Raw genomic sequence first — 17,065 nt, forward strand, 5'->3', positions numbered from 1 at the left:
TCAACATCTCACGATTAGGAATTTATTTGACGTTCCATGTAAGGTGAATTACAATGTTTTAACGTTTGACTGTCGTATACTTTGAATAAAACCTATTAAGAAATAATCCGTGGCATAGCAAATATTTTTTTCTACAGTAAAATGTCAGTCAGTGGAAAAATGCTGGCAAGCCTTTTTTGTTTTTGTTTCACTGGATAAAACTGACAAAAAAGAAACTGACAAAAAATAAACAACTTTCACTCAAAGTCCATTTACTATTTTGTTTGTAACTTTCAACTTCTCAGTCTTATGTTATGGTGGTGAGATTTCTGTAACCCCATATGTGTTGAAAGCTCTGAAAAATCAATTTGTTTAGGAAACCTATAAGATGTGATTGACAGCCTGCGGAAAAGTAGACTTTTTCTCACTTTTATCTTGTTTGAGAATAATGACCATTTAGGTTTAGGTTAATGTTGTGATTATTATAGTATTTGATATTATAGCAAATACTACAATAATGTTTGCATCTAAGGCTTTACCTTTTTCGGCATTAGTGCAAAGTAAAAGAAACAGTAAACAGCCACGTAAAATGAACATAAGCCATTTTAAACCAGAAACTAAATAGACACACACATGAATTTAGGGTTTATTATTGTAACCATAACAATAAGGTGGATCTCTCTTTATTTTGACCATCAATTCAACCATAATTGTTCTTTTTATCACAGGCAATAGTTATAATAGTGCACTTTTTATATTTAAATTATGATACAGACATTTCATTTTTTAAACACCTTATTCTACTGACCCTTATGAATGGAGAATAGTTTACAATCTTAGCCAGAGTTGGGTCAATGAAAGTGGAGGTGATGTGGTGATGAGAAAGATGAAAGTGGTGATGGTGAGCAATCAAAGAGTGCGTACGGACAGTGAGGCAAACAACTTTGTACAATTTCTCTTGTGGTGATGGCTACACGACAGGTGAAGAGGCAGACAGACAGGTCAAAGGGACAAGGCATAAAAGCAAGAGATGACGCAAATTTGCAAGCATTTTAATGTGTGTGAGAATGCCTGGTAGGGTTTGGCTATGTTAGTTGTAATGTAATATATTCCTGGGTCAGTCGAAATCTCCGTACGTGATCGGCTCAAAATGCATCTGCGGCAAAGTTTTCAGCTAACTCTCACTCAGCCACCATCCACCCGTCTCACACACACACGTTCCAGTTACCAGAGATAAGCGTGATAAAAGAGATGTAAGATATAAACATCATTGGAGAAGTAAGATCAGAGCAACTTGTCAGTACTGCTATAATGAGAAGTGAAATAGAACAGGTTTCTTGAATCAGCTCTTGATGAATTTTTGTTGGCATAAAATCTAGTTTGTAAACAAATACATGACACAAACAACCATGTGACCAACAAATTAAATAAATATAAATAAATAGATGGATAAGTAAGTGGACAAATATAAAAACAAAAACAAAATACCTTTAAAATAAACAAAACTGTAGCACTGTGTATCTCTCTGAAAACATTCTGCACTTTTGTTGCATATTGTGCTGTATGGAAGACTGGTGAAAAACATCAACTACTGTAGTCTGATAGAGTGCTGGAGTAATACATGACTGTCCAGAGTTGCTACGTCTGCTTGCAGAATGGTGCGACTCTCTGGCGATGAGCGTGGGTGCAGTGATGGACTACTTGGCTTGTTGGTGAACACTGAAGTGAGGAGCATGGGGTTAGGAGACTCTTTGTTTGCTTCCCATTTTGAAGTCCCGTTCAACAAGGAATTGACATCGCAAGCCTTAGTCCGGCATTATGAAAATGTCCATTGATGAATTTCCGTTGTCTTTTTTTTGTTGTTTTATTTTATTCTGAGTCAGGAAATGAATACTATGGCAATAGGAGACAAGCTCGGCGAGAAAGGTGGCTTCTGTTTGATCCGCGGCCCAGGAATGCTTTTCTCATTCAATCTGGGCACAAACAGCTGTGATGAGGTTCATGGAACTATTCACTCATAGTGTTTTTTTTTTGTTTTTTTTTCATAAAGTAATGTTCATATTTCTGTTCAAATCAAAAATACTTTTCTTCAGAGCAACAGGAGTCCAATGCGAAAATCTTAGATGCATTGTTTTATATTGTCTCTGAGTAAAAAGAAAATACAAAAGAATCACAACGTTTAACTTTAAAAGATTGCCTTCTTAAAAGCAACTGGTCAGCTTCCCCTCTCCGACACTGTAGAGTATTTTCAGTTACTGTCTTTACTGCTATCACTCTGCTACTGACATCCTCAAAATACATTTGTAAACAATAAATAAAAACTAAATAAAAAAATATTATTTTTTTTTTTCACATTCACTTACTTAGCTTACTTTGTTGGTTTTTCTTTACCTCAGGAGAAGACACTGCTGGAATTCCAGGGTGTAGTTTCTCCTGAGAAAATGCGGACATTTTGTTCAGCTCTTCACCACTCACTGAAGTGGGAGCAGGTTGATAACTCTTAGGGTTCATCTGCTGAGATACATCTATATTTCTTTCAGTATGGACTGGTAGTTGCATGTTGCTTGATAATGATATGAGCGCACTGGTTACTTTTAAGAGTAAGACCATTATTTCTTTTTGGTGTCGGATACTGTATTACAATGATATGGTAGACTAGCCTATCTGATCATTTCAGCATCCTTTAGCAGGCTGATTTGCTAACTGGCATGCACATTAGCAATTCAAAATTCCTAGTTTGATCTGTGAAGCTGTATCTATGATGGATACCAAAACTGCTCATTCACATATTTTTTTTTTTTCATTAAAGGGTGATTCCTTAACACTTGGTTCTCATTTAAGGGTAGGAATCCTGGTGATCCAGAAGATCAAAAGAATGTTGAGTTGAGGAAGAAAAAAAAAGCGTGACGGGGAAAAGGCTCAATCCTTGTTATGGTCAAGCACCTTCAATAACTTAGTCAAGGAAGAGTAGGAGTAGCTCATGGCTTGCAGGGATACTTGGAAATGAAGTTACACTGTGTTCTTTCTGGTGTAGTTCAGGCATCCCGCTGCGTGGTCTCACTTTCTATCCTACGGTTGGGATTGGGTTCCGTTGGAGGACAGCAGTCGGGTTCTCTCCTTTGCCGAGCCTCTGCGTTGCAGAACTCCCCCGCTGCCGCCTATGCCTCCGCCATCTGCTCGGTCGCCCCACTCACACCTGTCGCCCCCACCCTCAGAGCGCCTCGAGTTTTGGCGGGTGGGGGTCCCATGGGGCCGACCATTCTTCTCATCTGGGAAGGGATCAGGAGAGGAGAACAGGAAAGTGACTCTCGACGTAAACATGATGCATGTGTCTATGGGTCAGGGCCAGGAATGAATGAAATGCAGGTGTGATTAAAAAAGTGGGGGGTGAGCCTGAAAGTCAGAGGCGGCAACTACCGTTCTCCCTCTGCTTTGGCCGCTGCAGGCGATGGAAAAACTGCTTGAGCAAAAGATTACATGTGAATATAAACAGAATGCTCATGGCATAGCAGGTTTTGGACAGACCATGGTGAAAATAGCACCATCCTCTTCTGTAAATACTGAAAGATGTTTCCAGCACAAATAAAGAAGTATTGGTCATGTAGAAGAACATACAAAAAAAAAGATATTTCAAAAAAGAAACACATCAAAAAGAAAATTGTCTCATCGTTAAATACGACTGCTCTTGTACGTACCTAGAAAAAAGTCCAAAATAAAAAATGATTTTTTTTTTTTTACTCTGGTGGACACAAGTGTGTAAAAGCAGTCTCACCAGATAGGGCTTGCACCATGGGTTGATCATGGGAGCTGAGAAGCTGGGCTTGAATTGTTTCCACCACTCGTCTGAACCTGCGACTCGGACCTGGAGATGCACCACATAATATGATACTTGAGTTTGGGGACAAAGTATTTTTGATTCATCATCTACACTTTCCTACATGTGCATGACATAACCCCCTGGGTGATTGCATGTACTGGTCATGTGTTGGACTTTTTTTCGTGGTGCTGATGTGGAAGCAGAAGAAAGGGAAATCATTTGAGATTAGGTTGAGGAGTGAGTTGAATATTAATTTACCAAAGTTTGAGATGATTATACAATGATCCTAAAAAAATGCTGTGATTGCAATATGTGCTGTCATCCTATAGGTTGGTGGCTTGGGAGGAGAAGCTCAAACCCCCTAAACAACCAATCCTGTAGAGAGGTGTGAGCTTTGATGTAAGCATCTATAAGTGACTGACTCCTCAGAGTGGTCGAATCTTTCCTGACTTCTGTAACTGGGTGAGTCATCTCTCTCTATGAATATAATTTTGTATTCCTTGATTTTATCATTGCTTTAAACTTATCACATGCTTTGTGTGTTTCAATGCTTATAGGTGAACAGTTTCAGTACCAAAACCATAACTATACTATTTTCAAATCATATTTTGCTGTGTTGTGTTGCTGTGTTTTTATTTTTTTTTTAATTAATTTGGTAGGCCACTTACTTCTCAGATGCATCACTGCTAATGTCTACACAAAATTCAGTCTTAAAATATATATTTAATATATACTTTAAGTATTAAAAGTAACAAAATTATGATTTAATTCAGGAAATGTCTGAATCAGAGAATAAGTAAACATGACTAAAGATCTGGCCAAGCATCCAGAGCCAGGATTTTTTTTATTTATTTAAAGGAATAGTTTATGAAATATTCCTGTCCTTAAAGGTAGATAATACAAAATTGATACATAAGGCTACAGCCAGCAGCCTGTAAGCTTAGCTTAGCATAAAGACTGGAAACAGGATGAAACAGCTAGCCTGGTTCTGTCCAACAGTAACATAATGAACCTAACGGTATTTATCCTCTCCTATAACTCTCTGCCAGAAAGCCATTCTGCGTACTTCACCAAAATGCCAAACTTTTATTTTAAGTAAGTACAACCAAAACTACTTAAAAAATGTTAATAAAGTTTAACTCAATTCCCAATTGAAAGGGTTAAATGTCCGCTCCACTTGCCTGAAATGAGGGTGAAGGTCACGCTGTAGATTCCCGTCTCCCTCCTGCCCTCCCTCTCGGTCCTCTCCCTGTCTCGCTCCCTCTCGCCTTCGGAGAAAGCAATGTCCACCTGGAACTTGACGGGCTTCTGGAAGACGGAGGGGCCGCCGGAGGACTTGTACTCGGCTCGAAAGCTGGTCTGGGAGAGAACGCTGTGACTGAGTGACGGGATCTGTGTGGTGGGGAGACAGAGAAGAAGCAGAGAGACCGACAGACTTACGAGGCGGGAGAGGTACGGGGACCAACGTGAGTATAGGGAGACAAAGGGTGAGGGCGAGGGTGAGGAGAAGAGAGAAAGAGTTGAGCCATTGGTAAAAGCAAAGTGATCCATCAACGTGCCACGAGTGAGCAAGATTGAAATAAAGAGAAAAGTGAAATAATGAAAGAAAGCAAGTGCGTACAGTATGAGAGTGCGTGTGAAGTCCTTACAGCTGTGCCAGTGAGAGCCATGCTTTCTACAAACGAGCTTTGATAGTGAGAGGCGCGAAAGACAGACCACATCAGATACTCACAGACAGGAAGGCGTGGACAATGTCGGCTTTGACAGAACTCAGTGGTTTGTCTCTGATCACCACAAAGATCTGCTCCTCCTTCTCCAAGCCGATGAAGTTCCCAAACCACGACTTCTTAGCCAGCCTGGTAGCCAAACAAAAAATATACAGTAGGAGCAAATACACGGAGCCGTAGAAAACATCCCAGAGCAGAGACACACAGCTTTAGAGAGTGAAAACAAGTGACACCTCAGCAATTTATCTCAAGGAGTGTGACTTACTCAGGGCTGGACTCTGGTGTTAGACTGGACATGTCTTCTGATGTAGGAACTGAAAGAGACAACTCACTATTAAAATTAACATTTGTGTACAAAATTAGATCTTTAGCTGGAAGCCAGAAGAGTGTAATATTTGAGATATAATCCATTGCCATTATAAAGGGTCTGGTATACTGTATGCTAAAACAGAAAATTCATGTTTTACCAGTGTAAGAATGGAGGAAACCTTTTGAAACTGATGACCAACTTTAGTTTAGTTGTCCTATACAGATATTGGTGCATTGGAAGAAAAAAAATGAAACTCGCATAATATTAAGGTGAACGTACCAAACTCACCTTGCAGTTTACGGCGATGGAAACGGGGTGAGCCCAGCAGGTTGTTCTTGAAAGAATTGAGGCGAGTCCTCCAGTGGGCAGAGCTGCTGGCTGCCATGCCGCTTCCCCCTCCTGGGCTGGAGGGCGGGGTCAGCGACAGCGAGCCCACCCCTCCCCCTCCCTCCGCCCGCGAGGAGGACGAGGACGAGGAAGAGGAGGGCGGGGTAGAGGAGGGGTGGTGAGGGTGGTGGACAGGGGTGCCCAAGGGTGTGGGCAACGGAGAGCCTTGGGGAGTGACCTGCGGCACAGAGTGGGCAGAGTTTGGGTAGAAGCTCTTAGTCACTGACTTTAGGACAGAGGACGACGGGAAGAAAAAACGCGGGATGGGTGACAGGAGCGAAGAAGGAGAGGGTGAGCGGGAGGATGGGTTGTGCAGAGGCAAGGACTTGATGGGCTGCAGATGGGGTCGGTCGGCCGGTCCTTTGGTGGGCAGGGTCTGGGTCTTTGGGTTGGGGGGAGCTTTGAGCTTGTCATGAGCCCGTGCTGAGCGAGGAGTTGTGGCGTTTCCCTGTTTGGGCTCCTTTGTGAGGGGGGTAGCGGTGGCAGAGGTGACGTCTGATTGGCTGAAAGTGAAGACGGGGCTTTGATAGGACTGGGGAGTGGGTTTGTGGGGTGGGGTGGGGGGTAAGAGAGATGGATAACAAGAAAGAGAGGGGATGGAACATGGAGAAAGCATGGAAATGAATATCATGCTTCGTGACAAAAGAGTGTATCTTGTGAGTAGTGAAAGTGTCAAATGCAGTACTACTATAAAAGCTTTCATTTCGGGGCTTTAGTCTTTTGTGCCATTAGTATTTTATGTGAGTGAAGGTTTAGTGACAGTTGTGGTTGTGACAGGGTTTAAAATGCAGTGACAAAGGACAGTGTCAGTGAAGGTGTTACTGTTTAGTTATTGCTGGCAGTTAAGGTTGATTCAGTTACCATCTATGGACTGTTTAATAATGTAATGCAGTTCAGAACTTGAGCAGACCAAGAAAGCAAATAATGCCATAAACCAAAATAAATCATCTAATTTACAGTTCTATGGTACATTCTTAACAACTGTGCATACAGCTAGTTCATGCATGGTGAGGAAGAGAAGTGACATGAAGACAGAAGAAAAATGCCACAAAAACCTCCTGTTGGGTGAGATTTAATCTGAGGAACTGGTGTTGTGATGATGTGTAAGAATGACTGACTGAGGAGCTTGATAAATGGATATTTTAGAGGGTTGTGGAGTGTGGTTACGTTTTTTTTAATATCGGGGTAGGCAATACTGGCAAAAAAAAGTTGCGAAAGTTATATATTATTGGTATATCAGCATTCCAATATTGATAGTGTATGCTATAATTAGTAACACATTCAAAATGACATGTAAAAAGCTAAACACATGTTCATACAATTGAGTCTAATGGTGTTATGGTAAAACAACCAAAGCAATATGTTTTACAGTATTAAAGATTAAATTCTTAGACAGATATTGGTCAAATTTAGTTATCTGTCATATTGCCATGTGCACCACAATATATTGATATGGGAATATTGTCACAGAACTTCTGAAGAGATAATAACTAATAATACGGAATTATTGACCAGTCCCATCTTACTGTCAGCAATACTTAAAAATCCCAAACTACCATTGGTTAACACAGTAACGTTATCACCTAACCGTCAGAATATACATGGCCTAGATATGAGCACAATGTACAATCTGGGGACCAATGGAAAGTCTAACCATGTTGAGCACACACATAGAAGATTGAAGCTTTAAAGGATCACAATTGTTCAGTCAGTCCTAAAACAATAATTCGGTGCCCATATAAACATTGAAAGATTTTTTGCTTGCTGAAGTCATTCATCCTGTTCATACTGGCTATTAAGATATCCCTTCTTAATGTGCTTTCAATATCAGTGATGAGGGACAAAATCCACAATCCTCCCTAAAGCTTATCTTAAGCTAATATGAGGCTTTCAGAGCAATGTTGGGTTGCCGAGCTGCAGTAGAGGGCTAAAAACCCAAAGAGGCAATTCAATAAACAACTGTAACTTTGGGAAGCATTGGGAAGGCCAGTCTGAACGAGAGGAATTAATACAGCTTAAAGGCCCATATGGGCACCTGACTATTGTTTTAAGATGGACTCCAAAAAGTGTGAATATCTCTAATACCTATCCTTTAACTGTACTTGTAAGTTACAGGTAGGAGTGAAATAATACAAATTAATGTTGGAAATTCAATATTTTCTAAAGCATGCTTGCATCATGTTTCCGAGACAGTGCAGGTAATCAAATCAAAACGGTGTAGAGTTTGTTAAAAGTTGGCCAACATGCCCTTACCCTGGGACTGCTGAGAGGGCTGGAGGAGAGACCGGTTGATGCTCCACTGACTGAGCGAGACCTGACAAACAGACCAGAGGTCAAAAGATTGTGAACAAAGACAGTGTATAGCCAACAAGAAACTGTGTGCTACATGCATTCTTGGTATGCAACATTTAGAGTGTGTGTACTGTATAAACATAATATAGTGCACCTCTGGCTGTGTGCAGCTGTGTCCAGGGCTCTGCGAGGTGGGGTAGGAGACCCCTGTTCAGTAACACTCAGTACCTCCAGGCTTTTCCTCTCAGGGCGACAGCGGCCGTGGCGCGTCAGCATTGGAGAGTCAACACGCTTTCGAGGAGGGTCTGCTGTAGAATACCACCATGAAGTTATGACAGGATTCACCAACATCCAATAGCAGTTTAAAGATTATGTTAAAGCTGCATTTTTTTAATAACATTACATGATATGTTGTGCAACTACCATAAAAAAAAAAAAAAAAAGATTTCTCTCAAAAAGATTTTTTGTTTCTTTCCCCTGGAAGCGGTATTGTTAAAGTGTTTCTCAAAATAAAAAGACATTTCAAATTAAAACCTATTGCTTCCTGTTAGTCAGAGATGTTGCTGCATCTTCATCATCCCGCTCCCTTTTATCACTTTCATCACGTTTATTTTCTCTTTTGCAGTACTAGAAAGTATGATTATGTTGAAAGTGATTTTTTCCACAGGCCTTTGGCTCGCTGCACTATTTGTGACTGTGATAAACATAGCTTTGTTTGCACATACAGAATAGCTACCTTCTCCCAGTTTTGTCCCATAGAGAAATCTTGTAGATGTCCTGCAAAGTCTGTTTTGAATATCTTAAAATACAATTATGACTTATTGTTGGTAAAATGTTACACATAATTCCATAAAAATAAAGACCATAAAGACAACAATAGAGGCACTTGGGCAAACATTTCTGTCTGTCTGTCTGCCTTTCATATTGCTTTACGTTGTATTGCTAATAGTGGAGATCACAGTTACTGATTCTTAGGCTATCAGTGCAAAAATATTTAATCCAAAATGTAATCAAATAATTGCAAATTCATTGGCAGAGGTAATGAGTACCTGTGTGCGACACCCGACATTGACTGTTGTACAATTCCTTCACAGAAACTGAGGCTGAGAAAAGCAGCTCTCGCCCTTGAGTGGATCCCTCCTGCCCCCTAAAGACTGACCTACATCATTGCGCGGTGGCAAATCCTCATCCTCATAGCTGGGGTAGCGCTCTTTCCTGTCCAGCAGCAGATAATAGATCATCTTCTCTTGATTTTCTCTGAGAGAAACAGAAAGAAAGTCATTGGATGAGAAGGTAAAATTTGGAAAGAAGAAGACAAAGTAGAAAGGAGCAATATGTGACTAGAGTAGGTACGCCTGCTTTGCACAGTATATTAACAGTTCATTCTATTCAACTGATGATGTGTTTATCCACTACTTTCCGCAAAAAAAAAAAAAATCACTAGAAGAGATTGGACAGAACATAAATACTCCTTCTCACACTGTTCCATACAAAGCTTTGTTCAGGGGTTGGATCCGCCAAATGCTGCAGTCCGATACTTAATACGTCACAACAACAAAATGCAGACCTTTTCGAGCACAAACCAGCGCATCATTTGAAGCCCTCAATATCACTTTGATGTGACAAGGAGCACCTGACTGCACCATGACTTTGATGTTTGTGAGGCTAGATCACACCGCTTCAGTGTATCCACCATCTTGCATGCTTTAACCCTGTGGCGAGTCACTGAACCTGATTCAGAACAGGAGTTTCACACGGCATGATGGAGAGGAAACCATATCCCCTCTCCGCTTTCAGACAGCACTCAAAATGTCTGTCCACAATACACGGGGGTCAATAAAAATCAGATGCGGAAACTCTTCAAGTACATGACTGAGTAACCAGAATAATACTAACTCCCGTACACAATCCAATACAACAGTCCTGAAATAAGTACAACTATAAGTATAACTAAATTTGTGCAACATATACTATTTAATTGTTGACACCGTGAGAGGTGTTTTAAGATTTTAATAATCTTATTTTCTGTTTAATGTTGTTGTCCAATGTACTGTATTGTTATTGTATCTTGTTAACATTATATATTTTTACACGTTAACATTATATATTTTTTCTTCTTTTGCTACTCCATGTATGTAAATGATATAACCTTTCGATATATTTCCACATCATTCCATACCATAGCCTCATATCATATCTGTCCATTGTTTTGTTTTTTTTAAAGATTATTTTTTTGGGCATTTTCGGCCTTTATTTTTGACAGGACAGATGAAGACATGAAAGGGGAGAGAGAGGGGGAATGACATGCAGCAAAGGGCTGCAGGTCGGGGTCGAACCCGGGCCCGCTGCGTCCAGGAGTAAACCTCTATATATGGGCAACCAACTGAGCTATCTGGGCGCCCTATCTGTCCATTGTAAGTAAAGCAGTAGTGTGTCTATTACATGGCTATTGAATTGCATTATATCTAAGTGTTTCTATTTTTCTGGTCACTCAGTGTACAATCGGGCACTGTGAAACACAGTTAAGAGTTGAAATAAATACTTACTCTTCACATTGCAAATCCCGTGTGAGCTTGCCTCGGTCTCGGAAACAACCCAGCGAGTGCATGCTGTCCAACACATCTGGGTCTAGCTCAGTCAGGGACAGGATTCGCCTGACACACACTCGCCTGGGAGGAGGCTGCTCAGGACATGGCTCATTACGACCACCCCTGGGAGCCACACACACACACACACACACACACACACACACACACACACACATAACACACAATGAAACCCACATGAATGACAGCTATAGTCGCATATACGATTAAATCTGATGCATCACTTTAAATTACTATTTTATTCAACAGTCAAGTGTGTAAAAATGAATATATACTCACAGATACCAGGCATGTTTCTGGATGGCCTCGAGCTTTAAAGGGTGACAGGGCAGATGGGGCCATTAGTTTCTACAGTCTGTTAACAGCCATATGGCCACAAAGCTGTGTTGGGTTAACACTTCACAACAGACATTTTTCTTAACATGCACAAGACACCTAATAAGTTCTGAATATTGTACATTATAATCACAATGTGCATGCGTCCTTCTGATTAATTATAATGCACCTAAAACAATGCACCAATGTAAATGCAACTGTATCTCTAGTCTCGCATTGCCAGACCTATCTCTCCACATCATCTCCACAGTGCTGCGGAGGAAGGTCTGGCTAGTCCACACAACCTTCCTGGATAAGAGAAAAGCGTGCTCTGGTTTATTGGCATTTCTTTAAACCAATCACAATCGTCTTGGGTGGTGGTACAGTGCCCCTGCAATATATCCTCAGGAAGAAACTTGTTTAGGTGGACCATGTGCACGTAGGGAGGCGAGTTCTGGAATTAAAATGGCTTGTCGAGTGTGTGATGAGAATCTTACTCCAAAAAAAAGATAAACACAATTTCATTGTAGGTTCTAGCTCGGAGAATGTTCTTCAAATCGACGGGAGTTTAGAATGCCAACACAAAGAAAGCGGAAGGTGATGGACATCCGGTTTGCACCGGAACTATCCCGTAATTGAAACTCTAATCGTCTACTATGTCTCTAATCCATGTCAACTCTGATAATCAAAATGCTAGAGATCCAGCCACAAAATGCAAAAGTAAAGACAAGCAGGCATCTAAAATGATTAATATTAATGACAGCAGTCCAATAAAGCTGCTCTCTTCAATTCCCATATATTCAAAAGGAAGGAATGAGAGGCAATCCCAATTCACTGTGGACAATTTATCTCTGGATACAGCCTGCATATGAGAATTGTATCAATTCCAGGTGTTTAGGCAGCATTCAAACCCCGTGTATGAGACGCCTGTGTGTGAGCACATCTCTCAGTCTCATACCGTGAGCCTTATTTCAGGGTTGACCTCAATCATGCCTTTGAGCAGAGACTGGCAGTCCGGAGGGATGAAGTGGGGCATGTGGAACACCCCGCTCTTCACCTTCTCCAGGAGCTGGCGTAAATTGTCATGGTCAAAGGGCAGGGCGCCCTGTATGAGAAAAGGAGAGAGGGAATAAAAGAAAGGCAGATTAAAATAAAGTTGACTTAAAAAGGGGGAAGTAAGAACTGCAAACACACAAAGGGGTACTATTTACAAAGGGACCAACCTGTAAAAACAGGACTAAAAGACTTACCACCAGTAGCGCAAAAAGGATGACCCCACAGCTCCACACGTCTGCTCTCCGCCCATCATATTTCTCTCCCTGCCAAAGTCAGAATCCATGTGAATTCACTATTTCAAAACCCAAATGAGCCACATTCATTGATTGACTTCACTGAGATAATTTCAGCTCATTTAAGGCTTACCCAAGAAATCTTAATTAAAAAAAAGAAACACCGTAATCCATTATGATCCATCATTTTGTCAGTCTCAGTCCAAAAAACAGTGAAACCATGTTTTGTTGACAGAACTGGATAATATTCTTGTATGCAAAACAACCCAAGTGACAGCCTCTATATTCCATTGAGACTTTTAAAATGATTTTTTTATGACTTTAAAACAATTAGTGATGTGTTTGTGTTTAGTTCATGTAACGATGCATTTGCCACATTGTACATTGTATTAACATACTCTGCTCATTTATATTACAGGTACCAACATTTGAGGAACACTTACTCGTATAACTTCAGGGCAAGCATAATGCGGTGATCTATAATGAAAGAAATGTGTTACAAGCAACATTACTATGCCTATAATTCTGGAAGAATTGGCAATAAAACTGGTATATATATATGCAGTATAAAAAAAAAGTCTTTAGCTTCTGTGGAAACTACAGTACTCTTTATGGTGAAGAATACATTATGTAATATGCGTAGATTTACATGACCTTTTTATGTGTGTACACATTATTTATGAACACCCTCACAGTGTCGGACTCGGTACTCACCCACAGCTGGTCTCTAGCAGACTGTCCCCCACCTGTAGGGAGGCCATGCCAAAGTCAGCGATGCGGATGTTGTTCTTTTCATCCAGGAGCAAGTTCTCAGGCTTCAGGTCTCTGTGACTGCACACAACAGGTACTATAAGTCTTCTAGTGCTGATTATGGCATTCCATCTTAACTGTGACTGTTGACTCATGCTGCACAATCACAAGTTTTTCCACTGATTTATGATTTGATACGCTATTACAAAACTGTGACAATTTGTCTAAAAGACATTTAAGGATGATAAGTGCCTGCAAACATCAAGTCAGTAATAAAGAGGAATGTTTAAGATACATTTTTGATGTTACTGACTAAGGCAGCTGATGACACATGCCATGACACATCAAATTGGCATTAATTTGTCATTGTTTTAAGAGTTTAATTTAAGAACCACTGCTCTCTTCAAAAACCAACCAGATGGAATGACTGTGGCAGAAATCCAAAGCAGAGATGATCTGCCTGAAGAACTTCCTGGCCTCTTTTGGAGTCAGTCGGCCCTTCTTCACCAGGTAGTCAAACAACTCTCCTCCTGACACATGCTCCAACACCAGGTACCTGTCGACATACAGTGTGATTCTAAAAGTTCATCTCTAAGAGACAAGAGGAGGGACAAAAAAAAAAAAAAAGAAAATAATAATAATAATAAAAGCATCTAACCTCAGACACTCTTAAACTGTTAATACCATCAATGTATGATGTTGGATTCTGGGACTCACAATATTGAGATGAAACCTTGTAGTTTTTTTTTTGTACTCACTTTTAGCCAACCTGCCTGTCTACTCCAACAGCTGTTTTACATCAATGTTAAAGCATTTTAGCGAGTAAGATAAATAAAAAACATTTTCAGAATAATTGTAGGAGGTAAAGGAAAAGTAAGATTAGAGTGATGAAAGCAGATTAATACAGTTCTTAGAGTAATATTTATACCCACCCCGCTCCAAAGTTCAGTATTCAGCAAAAGAAAAGCATGCAGACTGCACTGAGCCCAGTTGTGAGGCTCTTTTGAATGCAGAGAGGAAACTCACAGGTATTTGTTATTCTCGTAAACATCATGCAGCTTCAACACATGCGGATGCTCAATCAGTTTCAGAATGGCAATCTCCCTCTCAACCTGGTTAGAGAGAAGAGATAGATGTAAAGAAAAGGAGAGGATATACAGTTCTAAAGCAGAGCACAAGTGTAATTTTGAAGCAACAGAACAGATGTTAATTTATACACTAATACAGAAGTTAAATATAGAGAATATGGAGCACATGTTAGTGGACAGCATAACGCATCTTGCTATATGCAAAAATAGCATTATTGTCACTACAACAGCCTCAACAGCGTCATACTGTACCTTCATCAGGACTGACTCAGACAGCTTCTCTCTGTTGACTATTTTGATCGCTACCTTCTGACCCGTAATACAATGGACCCCGAGCTTGACCAGTCCTGAAAGACACAATGAGAGAGGTGTAGCGAGGCAAAAATAAGAGACTGACAGACATAATCTACAGTATACATTTCTACATGAAATAGTATTTTAAAATGCAGTTTGGTTTACTCACCTGTCTGTCCCTTCCCCAGTGTTTTTTCCAGTCGGTAGGGCCCAACATATTGAGCTGACTGACTTAGAGACAGTTCCTTACTCATACTGCTCTTACTGGAGGCTAATACACTACAACTACTGCACAATGGTTATTGCACTGTGATATTATACAGTGGATACAGTTATTGGTGGATACACGATGGTGCTTTAATTAGAAGGACTATTTCAGTGATAACACTGCCACTCTAAAGTTACTAGGTGAATGTGTAAAAATGCACTGGTCAAACTGGTGCTGAGTTACAACATCTGGATGATAAATTCACATTGTTCATCTAAACCTGGTTAATACACAAAGCTTAATATTTTTGTTCTGAAGCACGGTAAACATGTAACGTTATAACGTTGATATTTAACAAAAACGGCTTACTAGATTAAAACAGAGAAACTGAGATGATGGCAAGTTATTAGGCTGTTCTAAGCGTTAAATACTGACCACTACCCTAAATATAAACATGACAAGGTAGGCAAACTAAAAGAGGTTCACTTCTGTGCATTAGCTAGCTTATTCGTACACGTTAACTTACATGTATAACGTTAACTAGCTAGATATATATTACGGGTAATAAGGAAATTATCGCAGAGTAACGTTATAGCCTTAAAACCACCAGTGTTTTTCACATCTTCTGCAAAGATTTATATCCTTTGCTGATTGAGTTTACCAACAAAACGCCAAATACATCAAGTGGATGTTAGCACTGAAAATAAAATCTGTGTTATTCTGTCTGTCAGGCCTGTTTTACAGGTGCAACAACATGCTATTTAGCCTCGCCGCCGCTCTCCCACACAGCAGCGAGGCTAGCTTTAGCTTCAACGCCTGGACCAACGGCCGTCTCGTGCCGCCTGTCAAAAAAACCGACACCTCCTGAAGTTTCTAGGCAACGCCAAACGGTAAGATTTATCAGACTGCCGCCGCATTCTCACAATATTTCGAGGTGAAACGCATATTCCTAGCAAAATAACCATCTTTAAGGTAGCCTAGTCCTCCCCCTCCCTGTCTCTCCCCGTTTCTACATCCCTGCAAGTAGCGGATCACAGCATCTTCTCCTCTCTCCTTTGGCGTGTCCTCCTCCCTCACCGGCGGATGCACAGGTACAAAAAAAACACAGATATCCGCAGATCAACCCGCACTATTATCGACTGCCTTATTCCCCTCCTCACTTCTGATAATAGTTCACGCAGGGTAAAGGCCCCTGTATTATACTCCCTTTGGTTTTCTTGCCGTAAATCGATATTTTCTCTCTCCTCTTCCTTCCTTCGCCTCACTCGCATCAGCATCCGGGTCCCACTCTCTCTCCATCCACTCTCCTCTCGCCTCTCCTCCCCCGCCCTACTCCTCCTGGTCATTTTCCTCAAAATACGCTTATCTCTGCATTCACCTCAGCACTGTGGCCACACTGTGGACCCCGTGAGCAGATGCGGACACTTCTCTCACTGTTATAATAAAAGACATTTGTAAACATAGCCAGATGCAGCGGATGGGATGCTGCTTGTTAGGGGGAAATGATGCTGGGGTGCTTTGGCCTAGCTTCTGGCCTTTCAGAATCACTGGTGTCCCACAGGTGGTATTTTGTTTTCAATTTGATTTAATATGAGGTGTAAAATTTGAGGTGCAGCATAACTTAATAATTTAATAGCATGCAGTTGTGGAAGAAGCATTGGGATCTTTTGCAATAGCAAAAGGAATACTCCATTATCAGTGGGTGAAAGTAACTTAAATGTACTCAAATACTTTACAATTTTGAAGTACTTACTTCAAATTTATCATACAAAACATTTAATTAATGTGTAGAATATGATGCAGTTAAAGATTAAACAGTATCCTTATGTAATTCAAATGAGCTCCACCTCGACCAGCTGTGACACTAAAACATTGCTTAATGCATTCATAATAATAAAACAATAATACAATGTATGATACATATAACAATGTGAAAGAGACCACTGTGCATAATGAGTTTTATTTTACTGATAACACTACTTTTACTTGCAGTAAACATGCAG

General features: G+C 40.5%; 1 protein-coding gene across 15 annotated transcripts; it reads right to left on the minus strand.

Annotated features, from left to right (window-relative positions):
- Positions 1 to 615: 615 nt before the first annotated feature.
- si:ch211-255p10.4 (serine/threonine-protein kinase BRSK2) lies at positions 616 to 16,376 on the minus strand. 15 transcript variants are annotated; one of them, XM_031315277.2, is made up of 19 exons: positions 15,024 to 16,376; positions 14,813 to 14,907; positions 14,499 to 14,584; positions 13,888 to 14,028; positions 13,437 to 13,553; positions 13,166 to 13,199; positions 12,684 to 12,752; positions 12,392 to 12,538; positions 11,398 to 11,429; positions 11,059 to 11,223; positions 9,672 to 9,769; positions 8,667 to 8,820; positions 8,474 to 8,534; positions 6,113 to 6,752; positions 5,789 to 5,837; positions 5,529 to 5,652; positions 4,978 to 5,231; positions 3,752 to 3,841; positions 616 to 3,248 (listed from the first exon to the last, which is right to left on the minus strand). In XM_031315277.2, exons 1-18 carry the CDS (start codon positions 15,106 to 15,108, stop codon positions 3,778 to 3,780), a joined length of 2,415 nt encoding a protein of 804 aa, XP_031171137.1. In that variant the 5' UTR covers positions 15,109 to 16,376; the 3' UTR covers positions 616 to 3,248; positions 3,752 to 3,777. The 15 variants fall into 15 exon arrangements, with proteins under 15 accessions (XP_031171137.1, XP_031171136.1, XP_031171134.1 ...); XM_031315276.2 differs by having other exon boundaries at positions 616 to 3,260; XM_031315274.2 differs by having other exon boundaries at positions 4,978 to 5,188; positions 6,122 to 6,752; positions 8,667 to 8,817; positions 15,024 to 16,375.
- Between the last annotated feature and the right edge of the window lie 689 nt (positions 16,377 to 17,065).

This window comes from Sander lucioperca, chromosome 22 (genome assembly GCF_008315115.2).
Source record: "Sander lucioperca isolate FBNREF2018 chromosome 22, SLUC_FBN_1.2, whole genome shotgun sequence".
Classification (NCBI taxonomy): Eukaryota; Metazoa; Chordata; class Actinopteri; order Perciformes; family Percidae; genus Sander; species Sander lucioperca.